We start from the raw sequence: 25168 nt of genomic DNA on the forward strand, positions 1-25168 counted from the left end.
TATCCCCATACTTTCCAATGAGGCGCTATCTTGTATACCATTCATTAAGTGGGAACTACAAAATTAAAAATATTGTAAACTTAAATCACTATAACGAATTGTTCAAGAGTTGCATTCCAAAGCGTTCTTTAAAACGAATTACAAAAATAATACACTAATACTTAAAAAATAGAAATGAGTTTTCAATAGGATCCACTACTCTTGGAGTTTGTGGGCACAAGAAGTGTGTTGATTGTGTTAAACTAGGAAGACAAGAAAAGGAAAAGAAAATGTGGAGGGCTAAATACATGGTGATGCGGGCTGGTGGGCCCACATGACAATGTCAGTGAATGGAGGTGGGACAGACCCCACCACAACACGCCCCCGTAGCCCGAAACGGCTCCCAGAGGCTCATCACAATGTAAACAAGCAAATCCCATGGTGTTGAGTAATCTCAACCCATCAATACTCAGCTCAGGCCCATGGTACCTCCCTTGCTTCCAATCCTGGCATTTTGATAAAACGTGCGTGCTTGTCCGCCTTCAGCGGTTTTGTCAAACCGTCGGCAATCATGTCCTCTCCCATCACATGAACAAAATCAAATTCCTTCTTCTCGACATTCTCAATGATCCATTTAAACCGTATATCCATGCAACGGTTTCTTCCCGGCACTTTGCGATTCAAGACCCTGTCCCTCGCATTCTTGCTGTCCGTATACAGGACCTTCTGTGTTGGTTGAACACGGCCCAGCTCTTCCATCATACGTGAAATCCATTGAATGGACTTCGCTGCTGGAACCAGGTTTGTGAACTCCGCCTCCGTGGTGCTTGTGGTCACAAACGCTTGCTTCTTCGATTTCCAGTAAACTGGACCTCCAGCAACGAATACCACATGTTCTCCTGTACCATGACGCGTGAGAGGATCGTCTGCATATGAAGCATCTGCAAATACCCTCATATTTAGGTCCCTTGGTGACGGCTTTCCTCCCAAGACGATGCCCATATCCGGATATTTTATCAGATATCGAAACAGGTGTTTTACCACCGTAACCAAACCCGTTGTTGGTTTAGCATTTGCCTCACACAGCTTGTTGACAGTGAACGTAATGTCGGGTTGTGTACCCATCGATAGGTAGTTGAGACTGCCGGTCTTCTTGATGTATGACTTTTGTTCCAGAACCTCATCTCCTGTCTTGTGGTCACCAACCTTCACATCCACAGGCCATGGAGTATTGACTCCAAACAGGTCTTGATAGCCAAACTTATTGATCAAGGATCGAGTATATCGTTCTTGAGAGACGAAAACCGTCCTGTCTTGTCTGTTCCTCACGATATCGAAACCCAGGAATGTCTTCACCTCTCCCAGGTGTTTGAGTTTGAAATGACTCAGGAGTTGATCCCTCATATCGAAGATAACTTTGTCCGTTGGTGCAGCAATGAGAAAGTCGTCGACGTACAAAACCAGTAATGCTCCCAGTTTGGTGTTGCTGAACAGGCAGGTGTCTTCTGTGACCGGTTCGAAACCCAGGCTTTTCAAAATAGGTAGCAACGTCTGAAACCAATATAACGGGCTACTTTTCAGGCCGTAAAGTGCTCTCTTCAGTAGGCATACGAGTCTGTTGATCCCTCGTGGTCCTTTCTCAAGCCCAGATGGTTGTTCAACGAAGTATTTCTTCCCATCAGGGATTAGCGCATTCAGAAATGCAGTGTTGAAGTCGAACTGGTGGCACTCGAGATCCATAACGGCTATAATTGCCAAGAAGATCTTTACGCTCGCTGCGTTGGCCACAGCCGCGTAGACATCCTCCGTATCCCAAGAGCCTTGCTCGTAATTGCCACAGGCTACCCATCGCGCTCTTGGATCTTTCGTTTTGAGCTCAAAGTTGTCTTTCTCGTCATATACCCATTTGCCAGGCAGCACCTCCATGCCCTGTTGGAATGGAACCAAGTCGTAAACTCCTCTCTCTTCTAGGGTATTCACCTGCTTCTTCATAGCTGGCTTCCAGTATTCCTCGAAGTTCTTCAGTTTCTTGGCTTGTCGGTAGTTCTTTAGGACAGAGGAGTTGCCCGTTTCAATATCGTGCATGACCTTGATTGCTGTCAAGCACAACAGCTCCACGCCTTGCTCCGTCATCCCTCTCTCGGGCAGACCATGGTAAAATATAGGTGCGTCAATATCCACTTCCTGATTGTTGCTGTCCACGACCTTCTGTTTTCCAGTTAGCGTACCCAGTGCTGGTGCTGCTTGTGGTCTAGGACGCCCTGAAGCTGTTGTCTGTAACACCGCAGTCTCCGCCCCCGCAGATGCCTCCTCCGCTCCCAAAGAGGCTTGCTGTTGCTCCGTTGTCTGTTCGTCAGGTTCCATTATCGAGTTCCCCGGTGGCGCCTTCGGTCTGGGTAGTTTAGAAGGAGTATTTTGTAGAGGGTCTGGCGATGATTGCATTCGGTTTCTGGTTGGTGGGATAGGCTCTTCTTCGTCCAGATCGTGAGGATCAACAAATGGAGATCTGTCAAATGGTTCGAATTCGTCCTCGTCATCCTCGTTGTCAACAAACAATTGGAACTCTTCATTATCTTCATCCTGCTCAATCGAATCGATGACATCCTCAGTGGAGGTCTGAGGCGTCGCTCTCCATGAGATTCGTAGCTGCGTTCTCTGTTGGGTATCTGGATTCCGCTGTCTCAGGGTTTCTTCCTGGTCAGAATGGGGTTGTTGGAGTGTTGTCGGTCCTGAATCTGGGCTCTGTGGTCCTGAGGCGATGGTTGTCGCTGTTGGCATTGGGGATAATGAACTGTTGCGCTGCAGTGGCGATGCTGGGAATTGTGTTGATTTCGGGACCAGTGCTGGTGTTACGCTGGGCGATGGCGTGGGAAGTACTGGATTGTTCAAACTCGTTGGTTTTATACCCATTACTGAGTCAATCATTGGTTGTTCTGGCGCCTTCCTTGACGGCGGGGCCTTGTCTGGCGCCTTCTGCTTGTTGTTCTCTTTGGTACTGCTTATTAATTCCAACGGTTTTGGTCTGTTTACCGTGATCCAGACTTCGTTCTTGCTTTCAAGCACCCTGTCCACCTCCTCAATGGACTGGTCAGAGAATATAACAGCATGATCCAGTGCCTGTTCCTCTGGCGACTGGTTCTCGTCAGGCTCCAGAAACCTGACCGCGCTGGCTTTGATTAGTTGCTTGTGTTCTGGGTCCCAGATATGAAAGATCCTTCCGTTTAAATCAGCATATCCAACCAAGTGTCCCCTCCTCGAATGCGCGGCAAACTTGTCCCCTTGCACTCGCCTCTCCTTCTTAATATGGTAATAAGCTGTGCAATAATACGTTCTCAAATGCTTAATGTTCGGTTTGGGGTTCGGGATACCAGCAGCTCTGCTGAGGACTTCGTGTGGGCTAATGTACTCATCGTTAGTCTTTGTTGGTAGAAGGTTCATCACCTTAACCACGGAGTCAACGACCAAAGGCCATAACTCGATGGGGATATTGTGTTCCAAAATCGTGGCTCTCGACTTCTCCATCATTGCTCTGCCAGCTCTTTCCGGGGCGCTGTTTATCCACGGGGTATGAGCTGGCGTCTTTATAATCTCAATGCCTTCTTGACGTCCCCAAGCAACCAGTTTATCGTTCTGGTAATCCTTGGATCCAAACCCAAACTCCGTACCTCCATCTAGGCCTAGAACCTTCACCTTCAGGCCTGTCTGAAGCTCAACCCATCTCCATTCCTTGATAGCCACAAATCCATCGCTCTTTTGCCGTATCATTTTGACCCAATGAAAACCTGAAACCATGCAGACGAAATGTACCACATGTCGACAACCCATATGGCCAGCCACGTTGTGACTCCATGTATCAATTCTCACGAACTCCAGTGGTTTGGTGGCCACTGAGTTAGAGACTTTGTGAATGATATCAGTTGATTTGCTCCGGAAGCATGCGTCGCATTCAGTCTTCCCAGCATTTGCCAACTTTATGCCCGCATCTTTACAGGCTTTCAAAACCTGCTCCTTGCCTGCGTGCATGAGTCTTCGATGCATTGTCTCGTAATTAATCGTGGCCATCAGTGCCAGTCTGGGTGCTTGGTTCTGGTATTTCTCGTCGATATCTCGCGGTGCCATCGTTGGGAGGACTGGTAGATTTGTGACCCAGTCGCATTGGATCTCTTCTCCCACGAACTTTCCTTTATTAAATGTGATCCTGTTTATCTCTATTGACTAAACCATGCCGCTATCCAGTAACCCAGTCTTCGTCAACAGATTAACTGGTATTGAGGGAGAAAGTATGACATCTCTGATCTCGACCAGTATCCTTTTGCCTGATTTGGTAGGGAGACTCAACTCCACCACCCCCATATGATATGATCTGGTCCTTTCACCGTTACCGACTTGATGGGTAACCGGCCTGGGTAGAGGTTGTAATTCTGTAAACCATTTGACGTCGTTGAAAATATTCGAACCACATCCACTGTCGTATAGTACCATGTCTCGTGTTACGGTCATTGCCTCGGGAGCTTGTTGGACTTTGACGAAATTATATTGAACGCTATCTGTCTGATGAATAGCCGGTTCTACATCCGTCAGGAGCTCTAGTGAAAATCCTCCTCCTCCCAGTCATCATCAAATGATAAACCGCCAAGGCCGAACAGCAAGTTGGAGTTGACGGCAGACGACAAAGTCGAAGCCGTGGGAGGATTGTTGATGTTGCTGTTGTTGCCAGCAATGGCGGCCGTGGTGCCGCCCGTATTATTGTTGAGATGACAGGTATCAGGTGCCTTGTCGGGGTCGCACCACCAGCAGTCAGGGGTGCCTGGAATGCGATGATGGCCACAGGAGAAATGCATCAAACCCTTCTAGACCTTCTTGCCGCAGACGTCACAGGCGACACGCCCATCTCCGTTGCTCTCAGTCTTGATCTCCTTAGTCTCCTTGGTCTTGACCTCCAGCTTCGCGGCAACCATGTTGGTGTAGTTCTTCTGAGTGTTGGCCAACGTAGAGAGTCTGGCCAAAAAGGACATGGTTGTCAACTCATTCTTGTTCATGTCCGCTGCCCACAACATGGCTTCATGGGGAAAAGAGCGCTTAACAGCGTTGAAGAGGTTGGTAAGCTCAACCTTATCGTCGATGATGTAGCCAACGTCCTTGACACGCTTGCGCAAAGTCTGCCAGCGCATGAGGAAGGCCTCCAAGGTAGTGAAAGAGGAACACTTGATGGTTTGATACACGTCGAGGGCATCGCTCTTGGCCTCGTTGGTGACGCTGGAGATACTATTCCTAATGAAGTTGAACAAATACTTCGGATCGTCGTTGTCTTCGTCCCAGCCGTTGATAGACAAAACGGACTGGACTTTCTCATCGCGAATGGTGGAATGAATGATGGCCATGGCCTTGGCGCGGTCCATGTGCCACTGATGAACGCGCTTCTCGTCCTCATCTTTAGTTTTGCCATTGACCTTGGGCTCGGGAATAGTTTTGGTCACATAGAGCTTGAGTCCCTGGGAGGCGAGCTCAACCTTGAGGGTGCAGGCTCAGGCATCAAGGTTGCTCTCACCCTTAAAGGGGAATTAAGGTGGCGGCGTTGAAAGACATCTTGTCGCGATCTCTGTTGTAAAATAGAAAGCTTGTCGCGGGGTCTTGATTGTTCTAATCTTCGTGGGTGAAATGTCTTGTCTTGTGTTCTTGTCGCTTGACAATCTCAGTCTTGATCTCAGGGTCTTGTTCTTGTCGCTTGACAATGTCGTCTCGCTCTTGATGCTTGAACGCGACGCGCACTCGATGTTGCGACGACGCGGGGTCTTGTTCTCTGGGTTGACTCGCACTCGGTGTTGCTTGTCTCTTTGTCTCTGGGTTCTCAGTACTCGTGATAGCTGTGCACAGCGATGCAATACGATGCGATCGCGTGCAGAGGGTTCATAACCTCTTGGAGTTTGTGGGCACAAGAAGTGTGTTGATTGTGTTAAACTAGGAAGACAAGAAAAGGAAAAGAAAATGTGGAGGGCTAAATACATGGTGGTGCGGGCTGGTGGGCCCACATGGCAATGTCAGTGAATGGAGGTGGGACAGACCCCACCACAACAACTACTTATTGTCAAAACCAATATTGATTTAACATACTATGCCGCTAATAGTAGGTAAAAAATAGGAATAAAACGCAGTATCTTCTACAATCAAGATTCGCTTGTGTAAGAAGATTAAACATAATATTTATATTAATAGTAAACTCATTACAAATATTATACTACTTCTCCTCCAGAACTTTCTATTAAATTAAACTCAAGAAAGAATTATTTCTAGAGACAATAAAATAAGTATCATTATTATTAGAAGACAAGATTGTAGTAATTTAAAGGAAAAATAAGAGATACGAATAATTCAAACGGTGGTAGTGGTATTATAAAATAGGCAGAAAAGTTATCAAAGAAAATGGAAGGATAAAATTCTTATATTTTAATACGTATCTTAGGGATATATTAGTTTCTCTACTAAAATTTAAAAATACAATCAAGGACTTTAACTACTAGATAAACAAAAAAGGAAATTAAAACTAAACTTGCGTAAATCCTTTTCTTCTTTTTCACTAAAGTTAAGAGCGGCTCCTGATATTACAAGAAAAATAAATGATTTAACAAAAACTCTACTAGCAATTTCTAATATATATATTCTCTCATCACGCTCAACCATTTACATCGTCTATCCAGTGGGTATGCGGTGCTGCTTCCGTTCTTAGTCGGTGGGCAAAACCGTACTCTAGCCGGATGAAAAGCCTCCGCTTCTCTATTGCAACGACGCCGTGTCGACGCCGTGCCTTCGATGTTTATCTTCCTCTCGGTATGACCTCACCGTCATTGCCGAGGCCCGATCTTTGATTTTGCTGCGTGGTCCCCTGACCATACTCCCCCTCTCCAGAATCAAAGATCAATCTGAATTCCCCAGTAGCTCTTCTGCTTCCTTCGCTTGTTCAATCTTCACTGCCAGCTTGTACTCTTGCAGTCGGCCCTGTTGTAAAGCCCAGCGAAGGATTCGTTCCGCCCCCGTCACTGTCTCGAGTTCGTCGTAGAGTTGTTCGATGTTTGTCGGCCATGTTGGGTCTCCCCATAACCAATGTGTCTTCCGTTTCTCTACATTCCAAGACAATTTGTTCGAACGTCTCCTTCGCTAACCCGCACCGGCAGTACGGTGTTGTCACCTCCGGCACTCTTCTCTCAAAGAGGAACGCCTGTAAGCCTATCTTGCCCGTTCTGATTTGCACCAGGAGTGAGCTCATAGCCTTCGAGAGGTAGTGCGGAGATGACTTCTCATCCGTACTGGGCCATGTGTGGTACTGCGGTGTGGTTCCATAGAACCGCGCACGCGCCTCTGTGGCACTCAGCTTCTTCCTTTTGCTCATCGCCTCGGCCACCCTAACGTGCCACCTCGCTATCCACTCTCTCCGAGTTGCCTCTTCCAACCACCGCTTCTTTTCACCCGACGTGGGCTCTCTCACCTCCCCCTACGGTATCGGGATGTCTTGTCTAGGGGCCCATCGGTCAGCCCACTCAGCCTTCGCTCGGCCGCTGACCGGGGGCAGCTGTAGTTGTCTACCTCCCCATTTACCCTGTAACTCTGCCGCAACCCAAGCTGGCGTTCCTCTAACGAAGGCCGCCGCCGGTGAGCGGGCGAGTCGCTCCTCAAACGCCCTAACCCTTTTGTTGAGGTAGAGGTCGAGGGGTGGGCAGAAGGTCTCTATCTCCCCACTAAATGTAGACGCGGCCTTGTAAGCGCCAGAGACAACCTTCAAGCAGTTAGCCTGGGTCGTTTCAAGCGCCTTCGCGAGACCCCGTGGTTCCCCGAGCGGCTCGGTTGGCGTGTGGTACGCTGACGCTCCGTAGGCCACTGCCGCACGAATTGCCTCTGTGTACACCTCTCTTGCTCGAACGAGGCTACAACCCCACGTTTTCGCCGCGATGCGTGTGAGAGCGAAGATCTGTGTTGACATTTTCTTCTTTACCGCCTGAAGGTGTGTGTTCTCATTAGTTCAGTTTGCGGTCCAGCCACACTCCTAGGAACCACGCCGACTCTGTGGGAGTCAACTGGTGCCCCCCCAAGTCGACGGTCTCGGTCCGTGGCTGTCGGGTTTTGCTGAAGTGGATGGGCTCGGACTTGCCAGCCTCAAACTCCATTCCTCTCTCCTCCGCCCATCTGTGGCAGATCCGCCATGCTTCTTTCAGCTTCTCGCAGTTCTCCCTCGTCGACCTCGAAAAGGCCATGTTAGTATCACCTGCAAACCCAACCGTTACTATGCCCTTCAGTCCCTTCAGTGCCTCATATACTGTGGCAATGAAGATCAAGAAGAGGATTGGTGAAGGGGGGGAGCCCTGCGGCACCCCTGTGGGCACGTGAAACTCCCGCAACGATGTTCCGTCGAAAGAGAGACACCCTCTTCGGTCGGTCAGGAAGCTCTCGACCCATTGGAGAAGCCATTGGGGCAGCCCCTTTTCCCACAAGGTGTGGAGGAGCCACCTATGGTTAACCCGATCGAATGCCCCCTTGAGATTTAGGAGGAGTAGTGAAGCTACCGCCCCTAGCTCCCACGCTGTGTGCACCGTCTCCGTCAATACCCTGATTGCAAACTCTGTCGATCTCCCTTTCCTATTCCCCATCTGTCCCTCGGGCAGGAGCCCATGCTCCTCCGCCACGAGGGCGAGTCGCTCCGCAACAATTGCCTCCAAAACCTTCCCCACGCCACTCAAGAGCGCTATGGATACAGTATAATACTGGTGCTCTCTATATCTCGTAATAGTCTATTAGTATGGCCGTTACTATAGCAACCCTCCTCCTCTTGAGGGCCTATTGTGAGGTATTACAAGCTTCTTAAATGTCCTCTACACATACAAGCTTATTTTCAACATGGAGTCTGATGAGGGTTCTTACTCCGACAATCCCAATAATGAAGCTAGCTCTATTATCCAATTTATTGCATGACACATCACATCGCTTTTGGAGATCAACATCCTAGTCTGACAGCCGGCGTCCAGCGGAACCGATCGCTTTCACCGCACATCTCGAGATTTAACCAGCGCTTTCTTAGATTGCTTTGATATTGATTATATTTAGTATAAGTATCTAACAAGGGAATTTGGTGAGTAGTCATTGTGCACTGGAAAGGCCATTGCAAAGCGACAACGTTCATTGCTATAGAAAACCCAAGGGACAACATTCGAAGGGTTCGTCTTCCGGTAGCAGGGCCGCGAGTCGAGGTGGTTTCAGGATTAGAATTTAAAAAGGTAGTCACGAAGAGGAATCGAACAAGATCACCAGCGCGAATGCAAATAAAGAACTACCTGATTAACCACTTGGTCACTAAGCCAAATGGTTATTTCTAACCTTAAGGCTGGTTCTTTCTAGTAATAAATGTCACGGCGCTGGCGGACCACTACACCACCAGGGTATGTTCCAAAAGGATATAAGTAACCAAAGCTGGGAATTCGGTCGCTCAAGTGGTTGTAGACAGTTGCAATGGCAGTCAAGAGGCATAGCTGCAGGGCTGCCATCACACTAGGCTGCAAACTACCCTCTATAGGTAGCACAAATTCCTTACTCTATCCAATTTTCAATTCGGTCATTGCACGTAATTCGAGTCGCTTTCCGAGGCCCGTGCATGATCTGCCACGTATGCGGCTCTTTCTTACTTCACCCCGCTTATTCAACATTAACCCTTTGGTCGTACATCGTTTTCCACATCCGACAACATGCAAACTTCTAGCCCCTCAATTCAGTCGGGACAACATTGGTGCTATTGTAGTAACTCTTACCAAAGTACTGGTTCGTTACTACGTCATACGCGAGGCTGTCCAGCTTGTGAGGACGCTGGCAAAGAGCTGCTACGTCTGATGACATGCTTGCCTAAGAGAGGTATACATGGCGATCTCCTCTACCGGGGTTGTCACTTCTCCAAGCTTTTGTCTGAGGATGGGAGTAAGATTGAGGAACCTGTTTTCTCATACCCCGCTCACGTCCCAGATATCCAAAAGTTGGATTCGATCTTGAACAAGCTTCTCAACCAAAACAGGAACCCAACTATTAAAGCTACGTCGAAGTCAATTATTCATAATCGATTCCGGTGGTCGAACCATGACTTTGAGCTCAATCACAAATCAAGAGACGTGATCAAACAAGATTTGATCGTCACTTCCTGTCTGCCTACATATGAACTGAAAGCCCTTCTCTTTATTGCTCATACGTACCCAACTGATAAGTACGACGAAGAGTATGTATTGGATTTTCGTTCCTAATGAGTTTTAAATCTGTGTACTAATTCATAATTTAGTTTTCTACGGGGCGGCCAATCGTACTATCACCTGGTCTAAAATTTCATAGAGGCTCGTGCTTCCAAGACATATCTTTCGACCAATGCAGCAAGACGCAGATCCACTATATTATCGGGGTTTTCCTAGCGGCGTCGAACTTTGGTAATATGGTAACCAAGCTTGAACTCGTTCACCTCGCCGAAGAACTAGCGTCTAAATACGAAGCGTCGGAACTTTGGACGATCAACATCCAACTAAGGAAAATCGAACTCGATATAATCAGGGGAAACACACCCAAATTACCGCCGCCTCCGAAGAACAAAAGACAATTTACAGAATTCGTCATTCTATCGTCACAAACCTGTATAGAGCAGGGACAATTAGACGAAGCGGAAAAGCAGCTATAATCTCTACTATCGCCCGTTCATACCAGTCCACTATCCGAAACGGACTGGAAGATAAATTATGCGAAGGGGAAACTGCACCGGTTTCAAGGCAATTTTGAAGCCGCGTTAGGCCTCCTTTCACCGATTGCTTTCCAAGAAACCGGTTAGACGACGACGTTTCGAAGCTGCATTCAGCTTTTATCCGTTTATTCGGAACTCGGTAACTACAAGGAGGCTCAATCACTCTCAGCCAGTACACCGGTGTGGACGGATGTACAACCTCGCATCCTCAGAGTGGCACAGGCAGAATTATGGTTGGCTAAAACTTTGGATTCTTTTTCAAAGGATCCAGAAGATTTTGAAAAGAACCGGTTGACATATGACGAAACTGCGGAAGCAGCTTTTACTCCTCTTTTCAAAGAATACAGACGCTTGGAAGGTCCTACGTCCAAGGTTAAGAGGAGGGCTTTCTTCCGTATTAGTCTTGGCTATGCCATTATCGGTCACATTATTGGAAGACAATCAGCAAATGGCCGTATAGCGGCTATGGCTAGGTGGAATGCTGCGTATGCCGCTTCTCGGGAATGCTTAGTTGATACGGAGGGGTTTGCAGAAGTTTCTTGTTTCTTGGCAATCGCCGATTTGAAGTCTCTTGCGGAAGAGCACAAGGACAGAGGATACTCCAATGCGGATGAGCGTTATACAACATATGTCGAACGCGCACGCACCATTCTTATTGCGAATTCCCAAGCTGGGATTTCCGATCGGTATTTCTTCTGTTCGTTGGGTACAAAATAGCAGAAGATTTTGGATGGATGGTGGAAAGATCAAGGACGAGAAGTTTTTCATACGGGATGATTTTTTTTATTGTTCTTACTCTATTGGGCTTGATAAGGTAGCCTTTACTCAGCTTCTCTACTTCCCTTTCTTGTTATTATAGTTCTAATTGTTATATTCGTTTTATGCAACCGACCTGTAAGTATTTGTTAATTGTATCAACCATTGTGCGACGCACGGCTTAGATCCGTGTGTATTAGTGGTTGCCGCTTTTGAGGTATATTGCTGTAGGAAGGCTATTGTCCGGAGGGGTAGTGGCGGTGGATTCTTATTACTTCCACTGAAATGGGTGCGGAGAACTAGTTGAAGGCCAAAGGTTATTTGAAGCTGTTGACGTATTTAGAGCATTCTTCAATCAGCCCGGTTCCTATTAGTGTACGATAATTAGACACTATATCCCGCCCAATCAAAATACAGGCTACGCACCCCCCTTTCCCGCTGTGGTAGTCAATCAGTAACAACTTTCCCATCCAGGGTCACACTGATTCTTATTGGTACGCTTTTCTGGAAAGTGGAATATTTTACTAAAAATATATGTAGCTTTTCTTTTAAAAGCTCAATAACAAAGCCTAAAGCCTAAAATAATAAACACTGTTGGTTCAAAATTCTTAATTTGCCACTTGCGGTTCATCGGGCAGGGATAACCTATCCCTCTCTTGCAAACACGCTAGTTCGGTCTAACTGGTGTAAATGACCGTGTAAGAGAAGTATTCGTTTCCAAATGGCTACTTGGGAGTAATGGAAGAGGCGAATCGATCGCTAATTACTATCGTACTGGTATTTCTTAAATGGAAGTGAACAAGATGGGTGAGGGAGCAGGCCATGGGGTTGTTGTGGCCCGTGCACCGAGCGGATGGCGGAGTAAATGCGGGCCGCCCCCTCAAGCGCCAGTTTAAGAGTGAATGTCCTAAGAAAGAGGCAAACGTCATCGTAGGGGACTCTGGGCCTCTCCCATTCTTGACAATTGCCACGCTGAAGTTACTGAATATAACTCGAAGCACAGAAGCAAGGTCTTCCGAGAGTTCGTTTGTGGTGTTATTGACAGTGCCCATGGTGCTGCCACCAGTGTTCGTCCGGTTGGAGGAGCTCATATTGGCTTATATATAAGTTAAGAACTTGATATATACTTAAGCCTAGGCACCCCCAACTATTTAGGCCAGATGCCTCTCTACATCACTCTTGCGGTATATTAAAAAGCCTGGTAGATTACTATACGAGCCATTTCTTTATAGGCTGTTTATACGCCCATATCCCCAATCCGTGATTATTGCTTCAACTCTCCCCCAAAAATATTTCTTTTGGCTCCCTCCGTTAGTCGGTTGTTAGAGGCCAGACCAAAATTACCCTGTTTTTGGTGCAATGGGTGCCTTAGGGCTACCAGTAGCCTAACCCACCACTTTTTCATTGTTTTGAATTCGGCAAGATACAATTCGAACGACAGCAACAACAACTACGACGGCGGCCTTTGGAGAGTTCACCGCCGTCTCGTCCCTCACAGCCGATAGCTTTTGAAACCAAGCTCTTGGACTCGTGGGCACAAGAAGTGTGTTGATTGTGTTAAGCTCAGGAGACAAGAAAGGAAAAGAAATGTGGAGGGCTAAATACAATGGTGGTGTGAGCTCATGGACCCACATAACAAGGCCAGCGAATGGCAGAGGTGGGACAGGCCCCACCACAACACGCCCCCGTGGCCCGAAACAGCTCTCAGGGGTCCATCATCATGTAAACAAACAGACTCCCATGGTGTTGGGATCAACCCATCGTTATAACCTTCTTTCGAGCCTTCATCCATGGAATCTTCTTCTCCTCCAATCCCAGCAATCCTACGAATCTTGCGTGCTTGTCCGCTTTCAGTGGTTTTGTCAGTCCATCCGCAATCATATCCTCGCCCTTGATATGTAAAATGTCGAACTCTTTTGCTTCCACCTGTTCCATGATCCATTTGAACCGTACATCTATACATCGGTTACGACCAGCATTGTTTCGATTCAACACCCGGTCCCTGGCGTTCTTGCTGTCCGTGTAAAGGATTTTCAAAGGCGGTTGGCCGTATCCCAGTTCCTCCATCACATGTGCGATCCACTGAAGTGACTTGGCTGTTGGAACAAGGTTGGTAAACTCTGCAAGTATCCGAGTTCACTGGTTCAAAGCCCAATCCTCTCAAGATGGGCAATAAGATATTAAACCAATAAAGAGGACTGGCTGTCAATTCATACAGAGCTCATCTTAGTAGGCAAACCAAGCGATTTACACCCCCTTGGTCCTTTTTCCAAACCAGTCGGTTGCTCCACGTAATACCGCTTTTCTGCAGGTATGGGGGCGTTTAATAACGCCGTATTGAAGTCAAACTGATGGCACTCGAGGTCCAGGACTGCCATGGTGCAAGGAAGATCTTTACGCTCGCTGCGTTTGCCACAGCCGCGTAGACATCTTCAATATCCCATGAGCCTTGCTCAAAGTTGCCACAAGCCACCCATCGTGCCCTTGGGTCCATTGTCTTCAAGTCCAGATTTTCTTTCTCACCATAAACCCATTTCCCAGGGAGGACTTCCATGCCTGGTTCAAAAGGAACCAGATCATAAACACCCCTCTCCTCCAATGCTGCCAACTGCTTCTCCATAGCCGGCTTCCAGTATATCTCGAAGTTTTCGCGTTTCTTTGCTTGGCGGTAGTTCTTTGGAATGGAGGATAAATGAGTCTCAAGATCATGCATCATCACCTTAACCGCTGTCAAACACAGGGTCTCCACTTTGTCAAGAATCACTCCCCTCTCTGGAAGACCATGGTAAAAGATAGGGAGTTCACTAGTGGGTTTGTTGTTGCTGTCGACGATGATTTGCTTTTCGGTTAGCGTACCCGGTTGCGGTGCCGCCTGGCGTCTCGGTCTCCCCGTTCTTGTCACCTCCGCCCCCGCGGATGCGGTAGATTGGTCCGTTGTCGGTTCTTTCTCTGCTGACAGCCCCCCTCCGACTCCGGCAACGCCTTCTCCGACTCCGTTGTCGCGTGTTCTAGCTCCGTGGGTGCTGATTCTTGGTCGGTTGTTACTTTAGTTGTTGCGTGATTCTTGGTGGTTTTGACGGAGTATCCTGGATTGGATCTGGGGATGAGGATGAGGATGCTGATCTGATCTGGTTTTGCCTCGGTGGGATAGGGTCTTCTTCGTCAAGATCATGAGGGTTAATATAGGGCAAGTTATCGAATGGCTCAAACTCGTCATCGTCATCGAAATACTGGAAGTCATCCTCTTGGTCTTGCTCAGTTGAGGTCATCACATCTTGGTTCGCATATTGCGGGGTTGCTTTTCAGGACACTCGGGGTTGTGTTCCGGGTTCTTGTAGTTCCAACCTCGGAACGCTCTGTTGTTCCCTCGGACCCTTGATTTCTCTCGACGATCCTAGAGGAATTGATGTCGGGCCTAGAGTTGAAGCCCGCGAACCTAGAGGGGTTCGGTCCGGACCCAGAGGTTGTTGAGTTGGGCCTGGTGACGGGGTTGACTCCTCCTCGGAGGAAGTTGTTTCTGCTGATGTTTTCGATGGGGCCGGGGATGGTGATTTGGGTTCTTCTTGTATCGTAGGTAGTGTTGTTATTGTTGGAGATGGTTGTTGAGCTAATTCTGGCGCTGGCGTTACACTTGGTGATGGTGTTGGAAGTGTTGAGATATGTTTTGTCGGGGTAAGGCCTAAGATTGAATCAATCGTGTGTTCCTCCTGTTGTTGATCCGTCATGGTAACCGCTTTCTCTTTTCCTTGACTCCTCTGTGTCACCCACCCATGTGGCTCAGGCGTAACACTTGGTCCATTTATCAGCTCCTCGGGTTTGGGACGTTTTGCTGTAATCCAGACTTCCTTTTTGCTCTGCAGAACCTTATCCACCTCCTCCATCGACTGGTCTGAGAAGAATACACTATGCTTGACGGCCCTCTCCTCTTCTGACTGACTACATACAGAAAGGATTAGGGTTTTTCCAGCCCACGGCCACGCGAGCGCCTGACCTAAGAAGCTTTTTTTTCCCGCACTTATGTACCTATGCCCAGCCGCCGTCGCGGGCACGACTTATTATCTAGTATTGGTAGAACGTAGTAGAAAAATTCATTCATTCATAGATGAATCTTCAAGGAACCTTACGGCACTCGCTTTGACCAGTTGTTGATATTCTGGGTCCCAGATGTAGAAGATCCTCCCATTCAAGTCTGCATAACCAACGAAGTGGCCTCGTCTCGAATGCTCCGCCCATTTGTCGCCTTATACCCTTCTTTCTTTCTTGATATGGTAATATGCCGTGCAATAATACGTTCGGAAATGATGGATACTGGGCTTCGGATTCGGGATGCCTGCTGCTCTGCTGAGAACTTCATGAGGACTGATGTACTCTTTGTTGGATTTTATTGGAAGTATGTTCATGACCCTGACTACCGCATCGACGACCAAAGGCCATAGTACGATAGGGATGTCGTGCTCGATTATTGTCGCTCTTGATTTTTCCATCATCGCTCTTCCTGCTCTTTCTGGTGCGCCGTTCATCGACGGGGTGTGTGGTGGTGTCTTTATGAATTCAACCCCTTTTTGTCGTCCTCAAGCCACGATTTCACTGCTCTGGAACTCCTTCGTACCAAAGCCAAACTCTGTGCCTCCATCCATCCCCAGAACCTTTACCTTCAGGCCGGTCTGGAGTTCAACCCATCTCTTCCATTCCTTAATGGCTATCAACCCCTCGCTCTTCCGTCTTATCATCTTTACCCAGTGAAAACCGGATATCATGCAGACAAAGTGCACAACGTGCCTAATCCCCATGTGACCTGCAACGTTGTGGCTCCACGTATCAATCCTTACGCACTCAAGTGGTCTCGTCGCAACTGGATTTGACACCTTGTAGACAATGCCGGTTCCCTTACTTTGAAGGCACGCATCACAATTCGTTTTTCCGATATTTGACAGGGTAATACCCGCGTCACGGCAAGCCTTTATGACTTGTTCTTTTCCTGCATGCATTAGTCGTTTATGCATCGTATCGTAGTTGATAGACGCTAATAAGGCAAGCCTTGGTGCTTGGGCCTGATATCTCTCGTCGATATCTCTCGGTGCCATTGTCGGTAAGATTGGAAGGTTGGCTATCCAGTTGCATTGTATCTCTTCTCCCATGTATTTTCCCTTATTGAATTTGATCTTGTTCGTCTCCATGGACCAAACCATTCCACCATCCAGTAACCCGGTTGTCGTGAGAAGGTTGACTGGTGTTGATGGCGATAAAATCGCATCTCTGATCTCGACCGTAATCTGTTTGCCAGATATGGTGGGGAGACTCAGTTCCACGACACCCATATGATATGATTTAGTTATCTGGCCGTTACCGACTTGGTGACTGATTGATCGTGGGAGTGGCTGTAACTCTGTAAACCATTTCACATCGTTGAAGAAATTGGATCCACATCCGCTATCGAATAGCACGGTATCTCTATTCACATTTGTTGCCTCGGGAGCTTGTTGGACTTTGACGAAGTTATATTGAACGCTATCTGTCTGAATAGGTTCTACACCTGTCAGGAGCTCGAGTGAAAATCCTCCTCAAGATTGTCATCAAACGACAGTCCTCCCAGGCCAAAGATCAGGTTGGAGTTGACGCCAGCGATCGTAGGCGGGTTGTTGATGTTGCTGTTGTTGCCCGCGATGGCGGCCGTGGTTCCGGTGTTCTTGAGCCAACCGATCGCCTTCTTCTTGTTGATCCAGGTATCAGGAGCCTTGTAGAGATCGCACCACCAGCAGTCGGGAGTGCCGGGAACGCGATGATGGCCACATGGAAAATGTTTCAAATTCTTGTAGATCTTCTTGCCAGACGTCACAGGCGACACGCTCATCTCCGTTGGTCTCAGTCTTAACCTCCTTCGTGGTATCCTTCGTCTTAACCTCGACCTTCGCAGCAACCATATTGGTATAGTTTTTCTGGGTGTTGGCCAGGGTAGAGAGCCTCGCCAGGAAGGTTATGGTAATCAATTCGTTCTTGTTCATGTCAGCGGCCCACAATAAAGCCTCGTTGGGAAAGGAGTGTTTCACCGCATTGAAAAGGTTGGTAAGCTCGACAGTGTCGTCGATCTTGTAGCCGACGTCCTTGACACGCTTGCGAAGAGACTGCCAGCGCATGAATGAATGAATGACAGCGCATAAGAAAGGCCTCCAAGGTAGCGAAGGAGGCACGCTTGATGGTCTGGTACTCGTCGAGAACATCGCTCTTGGCCTCATTGGTGCACTGGAAATGCTGTTCTTGATGAAATCGAATAGATACTTTGGATCGTCGTTATCCTCGTCCCAGCCGTTGATAGACAGAACGTTCTGGACCTTCTCGTCGCGAATGGTAGAGTGAATAATAGACATCGCCTTAGCGCGATCCATCATCCACTGGTGAAGGCGCTTCTCGTCTTCATCCTTGGTTTTGTCGTTAACTTTGGGCTCAGGAATACTCTTGGTGACGTAAGGTTTCAGGCCTTGGGAGGCAAGCTCAGCCTTCAGTGCGCGCGCCCAGGCAATTTTGTTTGGTTGTTGTTGTTATTTTTAACCTCTACTTCCGCCTCCCGAAGGGCATGAGACGTGCGACAGCTACCGGAATAAATGAATGAATGAATGAATTTTTCGACTACGTTCTACCAATACTAGATAATAAGTCGTGCCTGCGACGGCGGCGTGGCATAGGTACATAAAACGGGAAAAAAGCCTCATAGGTCAGCTAGGTCGGACCCTAGCGTGGACATGCGCTGGAAAAACCCTTAGGCCCCAAAAGCCTTCATTTTCCTATTCCTGTCCCTGGCATTGTGAGGTTCCAAAAGTGTATATTGTCCAAGGAGATCGCCGTCCTTTCCTTTCCGATGTTGAAATGAAAATGGATCGAAAAGAAAATTTTAATTAGAATGCAGCCCAGCCGTTTTGGGTCCAGCAAGCGGCGTTCTAAGGGGGAGGTTTCGAAGAGTGGTTGTCGCTCGCCCCCCGACGAGCTGTCATCTCTCCGGCGCTCTTTCATTTGCGAAGTACTTTTGAAGAGCTTGGTTTCAAAAGCTATCAGCTGTGAGGGACGAGACGGCGGTGAACTCTCCCAAGGCCGCCGCCGTAGTTGTTGTTACTGTCGTTCGAATTGTATCTTCCCGAATTCAAAACGATGAAAAAGTGGTGGGTTAGGCCATAGATAGCATTAAGGCACCAGTTGCACCAAAAACAGGGTAATTTTGGCCTGGCCTCTAACAACCAACTAACAGAGAGTGCCAAGAAAAATATTTTCGGGGGAGAGTTGATTATTTAGGGGAGAGTTGCCCTTTGCCCATGATAATAACGAACCTATCAAATTCACTTACGATAATACTAGCAATGATTATACTAGCGTTTTTATATGAGAAAAACAGGAACGCTTGATTCATGGTCTTTTTGATGACGATTTTAACATACTTGCTAACGGTAGGGATACAAAACGCCTTTTTCATCTTTTAAACAGCAATAGCAATCCTTTTAAACCCTTTAGTCCGCTCGCCCCGGCATGATTTTACGAATAGGCTTACGAATAAGCTTGCGAATGGATTTACGAGCAGGCTTACAAATAGGTTTATAAGCGGGCTTACGAGCAGGCCCACAAGTAGGCCCACGAGTATAAAAATGATAATAATAGTATAGATTTTTTAGATACCGAACGCGTTGTTATGCATTATAGAAATCTGATTATTAATTTACTAGCTAATGTTTTATCTCAGGAGCTCAGACATTTCTATGAGTTCTTTATGAGCTCCTTTCGGTTGCTGGGGGCCTGCAGCCCGTGTATGAATGAATGAACGATAAACTTTTCGACCAAGTTCTACCAGTACTAAATAATAAGTTGTACCCGCGACGGCGGCTGGGCATAGATACTATATAAGTGCGGGGGAAAAGCATCGGTCAGCCAAGTCGGACCATGGCGTGGCTTTGCGTTAAAAACTCTCATTTCTGTGCAGCTTTGAAAAACCATTTGGAAGACCCCTTTCCTAAGCTATCCCCGACATTGGGAGGTTTTGAAAAGTGTATATTATCCGAGGTCAATGCCGTCCTTTCCGATGTTGAACGAAAAGCGGTTGAGAAGAGAATTCCGATTGGAATGCGGCTCAGCCGTTTTGGGTCCAGCAAGCGGCGTTCTAAGGGGGAGGTTTCCGAAGAGTGGTTGTCGCTCCCCCCCCCCCCCCCCCCCCCCCCCCCCCCCCCCCCCCCTGGACAAGTGTCGTCTCTCTGGCGTTCTTTCTTCTCAAGATGCCTTTGAAAAGCTCGGTTTCAAAAGCTATGGCTGGGGCCGAGACGGCGGTGAACTGTCCAAAGGCCGCCGTCGTGGTCGTGATTGTAATTTCGAATGTATCTTCCCGACTTCGAAATGATACAAAAGTGGTGGGTTAGGCCACAGATATCTATTGCACCAGAAATAGGGTAATCCTAGCACGGCCACTAACAACCGACCTACAGTGGGTGCCAGGAAAAATATATTCGGGGGAGATTTGTATTTAGGGGGGAATCAGTTACAGTTATTACTACAATTGAGAGGGGGGAGGTATTATGAGCTTTGAGTACTACAATTAAAGGGGAAGTATTAATTACGACTACGGTTAGTAGGAGGGGGAGGATGTTAGTTTAATATTAATTCTGATTACAAATAGCAGGCGCAAAAGGTTATTAGTTTTGAAGATTGAGAAAGTATTGATTACGGCTACTATTTTTACAGTTAAAAAGGGCGAGAGGTCGTTGATTACAATTATTTCCACGAATTTCGTAGTATTGTAACTAACGGTTTAATACAAATAGTAGTCCCTTAGGTGGAGCTAGCCTGATAGAGCCTAAGGAAGCCAGTAAAACGCCCATTCTTCTTTCCACCTCCCCCTCCCCCTTTTTTCTTATAAAAAAAAAGAAAAAAAAAACCCCTATTTAAAATTTTAAAGACTCATCATTCGTCATTTTTTTTGCTATCGGAATTCCTCCTCAACAGGAGGCCGGATTAACTTTTACCCAAATTCAAAATATCCGCCGTCATTTTTCCATTATTTTGATACTCAGCCTACCCTTAGGGTTCGCAGGGATATTAATTATAGAAAAAATTTCACCATTTTGAAATTTTCTTTTGTTATCGCCTCCTTTTTTATCGTTGCCCTTTTTATTGTAGTCTTGACGGTTTCATTTATCTTTGCTTCAACAATTTCACTTGGCGATTCTCAAAAACTTTCCAATTACCACGGTCGCATCCACGGTTGTATTCACGGTTGCATCTTCAAAAACCACTCCTTCAAGTACTGTTCAACAACCAGACCTCGTACCACTATAAAATAATAACCAGAATGACCCCTGGATTGAGGCGATCAATCTGACGACTTTTTAAATTTTGATACATTCGACAGTTAAGACGTGGTTCTGACGCCAAAGGATTCTGTTCAAATTTCTATCCTTGCCATCTAGACTGTGTCTTGACCAATGCATTAATTCCCTATTTAGGTCAGATCCCGTGTTGGCAAAACGTAGGGTTAATTGCACCTTGGACCCGTATAGACAGAGCCGCCGCACCTTCCACTTTCGTTTCGGAGCTTCAGCGGGGCCACGGCTGCGACCTTTGGTGCGGATTATTTCCATGACACCTTTGGTGGGCCCGCCTGAACACCTTCAGGTAGAAGGATGAGCGTTTCAATTAAACTTTGTATTTAATATTATTATTGGATAGGGAAGAGAGGTTTAATAGGTTTTGTAACAGTATGTTTACGCGGGGTATTGTATTTTGAATTGGATACTGTAGATGTTGTTAAATTCTTTGAAATTGTTGGTATTTATAGCAATTATATGGTAACATACTGGGGTAATGGGCTTGGACGGAGGCTAATAAGGGGGTGGCTGGATTTCTATTCAATAATTTTTATTTAAGGGATTGTATATATTCATATATTGTCTTATCACGCTAAACTATTTACATAGTCGAACCCGGGGGCGGAGGCCCCGCCCAAAGCCCCCCACATGCAGACACTTCCCCCGGAAGCAGACCCCGACCTGTACTGGCAGACCCACAGACCGCCATACCTCCAGGACACCCCCTGGCACCACAACAACCCCTACCTCGACCTCCCGCGGTCATACCTCGCGAGGTGGATAGGAGAAAAGACCGGACACTACGACTTCCACTCGTACCATGACCGTTTCAACCACCCCCCCGAAGCATACAAGAACTGCTTCTGCGGAGAACCCCTCGAGAAAGGACACTTCTCACTATGCCCACTCGTGGCCTACAAGAACCCACTGGCAACAAAAGACACTCCCAGTGCCTTCGGTTCAAACTACGCCACTTACCTAAACAGGATACACAACCTCAAGGCCGATGGATACACCGGCGCCCGCGCTAGGGCGGACGGCAGTATCTACGGCATCAGAACGATCAGGCCGGAGACCCCGGACCCAGACGACGAACCACTACCCTTCGAAATGCCGGGACACGCACCGGCCGAATTGGAAGGAATCAACTACGACGGACGAACGGTAGGAAGGCTGGAGGAGGACACGGAGATGGAGGAGGAGGAGGGGGAAGGAGGGGAGTGAGGGGAACCGGTCGCCAGTAGATAGAAACAACAGGGTTTTCCACCCCCGGGAAGGTGCCCGTGGGTTTTCCCCGATTAATGTACCTATGCCCAGCCGCCGTCGCGGGCACGACCCATTATCATAGATTGGTAGAACTAGGTCGAAAAATTCATTATTATTATTATTATTATTTACATAGTCTACCCAGTGGGTATGCGGTACTGCTTCCGTTCTTAGTCGGTGGGAAAAACCGTACCGTAGCCGGATGAAAGCCCTCCGCTTCTCTGTTGCAACGACGCCGTGTCGACGCCGTGCCTTCGATGTTTATCTTCCTCTCGGTATAACCTTACCGTCATTCCCGAGGCCCGATCTTTGATTCCGCTGCGTGGTTCCCCGACCGTACTCCCGCTGTCCAGAATCAAAGATCAATCTGAATTCCCTAGTAGCTCTTCTGTTTCCTTGGCTTGTTCGATCTTCACTGCCAGCTTGTACCCCTGCAGTCGTCCTAGTCGCAAAGCCCAGCGAAGGGTTCGTTCCGCCCCCGCCACTGTCTCGATGAATGAATGAATGAATGAATTTTTCGACTACGTTCTACCAATACTAGATAATAAGTCGTGCCCGCGACGGCGGCTGGGCATAGCTACATAAGTGCGGGAAAAAAGCCTCTTAGGTCAGGCGCTCGCGTGGCCGTGGGCTGGAAAAACCCTAATCCTTTCTGTGTGTTTCCACTTTTATTCCAGGCCTCCTGACCCCGGGAGACCAAGCACCTCTACGAATGGCAGTGGCTCGTCGTCCGGGTCGGGGGTTTTTGCTCTAGACGGGGAGTAAGAAATCCAGATCGCAGAACTGGAAGTCAGCCATGACCTGGTGGACCAGATTCTCCAAGCGAACCGCTCAGCTAATTCACTATCAATCTACAGGGAAAAGGCGAAGTCAGACGACTCCCCCTTTATGTTGAAAGACGGACTACTGACAAAGGATTACAAGCTGGTAGTCCCAGAAGACGAGAACTTGCGCACCAAGCTCATCGAGGCGGCACATTGCCCCGTCACGTCGGCCCACCCTGGTCGGAACAAGACCAAACGAATAGTTTACAAGCGATACTGGTGGGCAGGCATGGCGGAAGACGTGGATCGTTATATCAATAACTGCTGAACTTGCAAGGCATCCAAGGCTCCCAGAGACAAGACTCCCGGCTTGATGCACTCGATCCCATTGAAAGAGGACTGTCGTGCTTTCAAATCACTGGTAATCGATTTCAAGTCGATGCCCAAAGATCGACACGGTTACAATATGATTATGGTAATAATGGATCGATTCACGAAGGCCAGCTGGAGTTTCCCTTGTAAAGACAAGGTTACCGCAAGGGACGCCGCTGTCCTCTACTACCGCGGACCCTACCGCGTCTTCGGTTTCCCAGATGAGGTCATTAGTGACCGCGGTCCACAGTTTGTATCCCAAATGATGCAGGAAGCGGCGTCGCTGTTAAACGTCAAGTGGAAGCTGGCTACATCAGGCCATCCCCAGACCGCGGGCCGCGTCGAGAATCTTCACCAATACATTGACCAACGGTTGAGACCATACATCAACCACAATCAGGACGACTGGTCCGAGTTATCCCAGCACTGGACGCGGTTCAAATGAGCCTACCCCATGATAGTCTGGATGGACTGTCCCCCAGGGAGGTTATCATGGGCTTCCCCATGCCTGGTGTGCTGGATTGGGAGGACCGCGTGGAACCGAAGCCGCCCAAGATGGAGATCAATCGACAAGAGGCTCACCAACTGATTGACCGGTTGAAGACGTTTCATGCCACAGCACGTTACGCCATCAACAAGGCCCAACGGCAGCAAACCACACAGGCCAACAAGCAGAGAAGAGAACCAGACTTCGGTGTTGGAGACCGTGTCTTTATCATCAAAAGAGGTTGGATAACGGACCGTCCTAGTGACAAACTCGATTGGAGACAAACACGTATCCCTTATAGGATCAAGGCCATGAGAGGATACTCTTATGAGCTGGAGGTTCCTGAAGGATGGAGAGGAGCAACCGTTTATCATGCTGACCGTCTGAGGAAGTGTGCCGACAACCCACTGCCTGGACAAGGTAACGAAAATCCAGCTGGCGAGTTGGTCAATGGTGATCAGGAGGAGTGGGAAGTCTTGAAAGTGGTTACATCAAAGGTCACCAGAGGAAAGTTGGAATACCAGGTGGAATGGAAAGGTTGGGACCCCGACCCAGAGTTCTGGCCAACGAGCAACTTTGTCAACTCAGCAGAGCTCTTGAAGGAATATCACGACGCGAACCATATGATGCCAGGACCCCCTCAAACGGCTAACCCAATGGTTGACGGGTGACAAGTTAGACCATGGCGACAACGACAAGCCAGCCGAAGGATCACGAGTTGGTTTTAAAAGGAGAGCAGTGGTAAGGAAGAAGTAGGAGGACGTTGGAGGAAGTGTTCGATTCTTGTCTGTGACGAAATTTTTTCTTTTCATTTTCATTTCTCTTTTCGGCTCTGGGGCTGAGCCTCAATTCGGGAGGGAGGATAGTGTGACAATATGGATCCCGCAACTCTGATGTATTAGATTGGATAAGGAAGGCGGTATAGACTGGCAGATCTGGGCTCATCCCATATAAGGATGCACTTTAGAGCCCAGCTCTCAATCTCTCCCTCTTTTCTTCTTTAGCTTTAGTTATTTATTCATTTGTACCTAACTACGCGATACGGAACTACGTGAGCTGGTGCGTCGTAATAAAGGAGGCGATTTGGAAGGAAGGCGGCGGGCGAGAAATAGTAAAAAGAATAAAACTGAAGCTTAGTTAACGTGTGACAAACGGCAGTCTAATCTGCCTAAATGAGATAGCTGAAGGTAGTAACTATCAGTGCTGTTCGGTGAAGCCAAAAGGTTCACAACAAGTATGTTCGTAATACTGGTCCCGGTGATAATGATCTATTGACTACTGTCGAACTATCTGACAATCTGAGTTTTCCCGTAGTCCCTTTATACTGTAAGGGTTCTACAAGGTATACAAGCAAGTAGGCCTTGGTGAAAGTGATAATATTCAACAAAGAGGAAAAGGGAAGTCTGTGCCAGTATGGCATGGAGCTTACAGCTAAATACACAAGAGAGGTGCGGATATC

At 47.8% G+C, this 25168-nt stretch overlaps 6 protein-coding genes across 6 annotated transcripts; 2 read left to right on the plus strand and 4 right to left on the minus strand.

Annotated features, from left to right (window-relative positions):
- Positions 1 to 453: 453 nt before the first annotated feature.
- On the minus strand, positions 454 to 4002 carry SMAC4_13313 (uncharacterized protein; the record flags this gene model as incomplete). The annotated part of the gene is made up of 1 exon (XM_066091368.1): positions 454 to 4002. One exon carries the CDS (start codon positions 4000 to 4002, stop codon positions 454 to 456), a length of 3549 nt encoding a protein of 1182 aa, XP_065946269.1.
- An 827-nt stretch (positions 4003 to 4829) lies between these two features.
- SMAC4_13314 (uncharacterized protein) lies at positions 4830 to 5378 on the minus strand (the record flags this gene model as incomplete). The annotated part of the gene is made up of 1 exon (XM_066091369.1): positions 4830 to 5378. The coding sequence occupies one exon, from the start codon at positions 5376 to 5378 to the stop codon at positions 4830 to 4832; it is 549 nt and encodes a 182-aa protein (XP_065946270.1).
- A 10290-nt stretch (positions 5379 to 15668) lies between these two features.
- On the minus strand, positions 15669 to 15839 carry SMAC4_13315 (uncharacterized protein; the record flags this gene model as incomplete). Its single annotated transcript, XM_066091370.1, has 1 exon — positions 15669 to 15839. One exon carries the CDS (start codon positions 15837 to 15839, stop codon positions 15669 to 15671), a length of 171 nt encoding a protein of 56 aa, XP_065946271.1.
- A 1689-nt stretch (positions 15840 to 17528) lies between these two features.
- Positions 17529 to 17871, minus strand: SMAC4_13316 (uncharacterized protein; the record flags this gene model as incomplete). The annotated part of the gene is made up of 2 exons (XM_066091371.1): positions 17529 to 17607; positions 17651 to 17871. The coding sequence occupies 2 exons, from the start codon at positions 17869 to 17871 to the stop codon at positions 17529 to 17531; spliced, it is 300 nt and encodes a 99-aa protein (XP_065946272.1).
- A 3597-nt stretch (positions 17872 to 21468) lies between these two features.
- Positions 21469 to 23178, plus strand: SMAC4_09732 (uncharacterized protein; the record flags this gene model as incomplete). Its single annotated transcript, XM_003342948.1, has 2 exons — positions 21469 to 22040; positions 22944 to 23178. 2 exons carry the CDS (start codon positions 21469 to 21471, stop codon positions 23176 to 23178), a joined length of 807 nt encoding a protein of 268 aa, XP_003342996.1.
- Positions 23179 to 23331: 153 nt separating this feature from the next.
- On the plus strand, positions 23332 to 24380 carry SMAC4_09733 (uncharacterized protein; the record flags this gene model as incomplete). The annotated part of the gene is made up of 2 exons (XM_003342949.1): positions 23332 to 23657; positions 23705 to 24380. The coding sequence occupies 2 exons, from the start codon at positions 23332 to 23334 to the stop codon at positions 24378 to 24380; spliced, it is 1002 nt and encodes a 333-aa protein (XP_003342997.1).
- Positions 24381 to 25168: the final 788 nt, after the last annotated feature.

The sequence above is a fragment of the Sordaria macrospora genome, chromosome 2 (genome assembly GCF_033870435.1).
Source record: "Sordaria macrospora chromosome 2, complete sequence".
Lineage (NCBI taxonomy): Eukaryota > Fungi > Ascomycota > Sordariomycetes > Sordariales > Sordariaceae > Sordaria > Sordaria macrospora.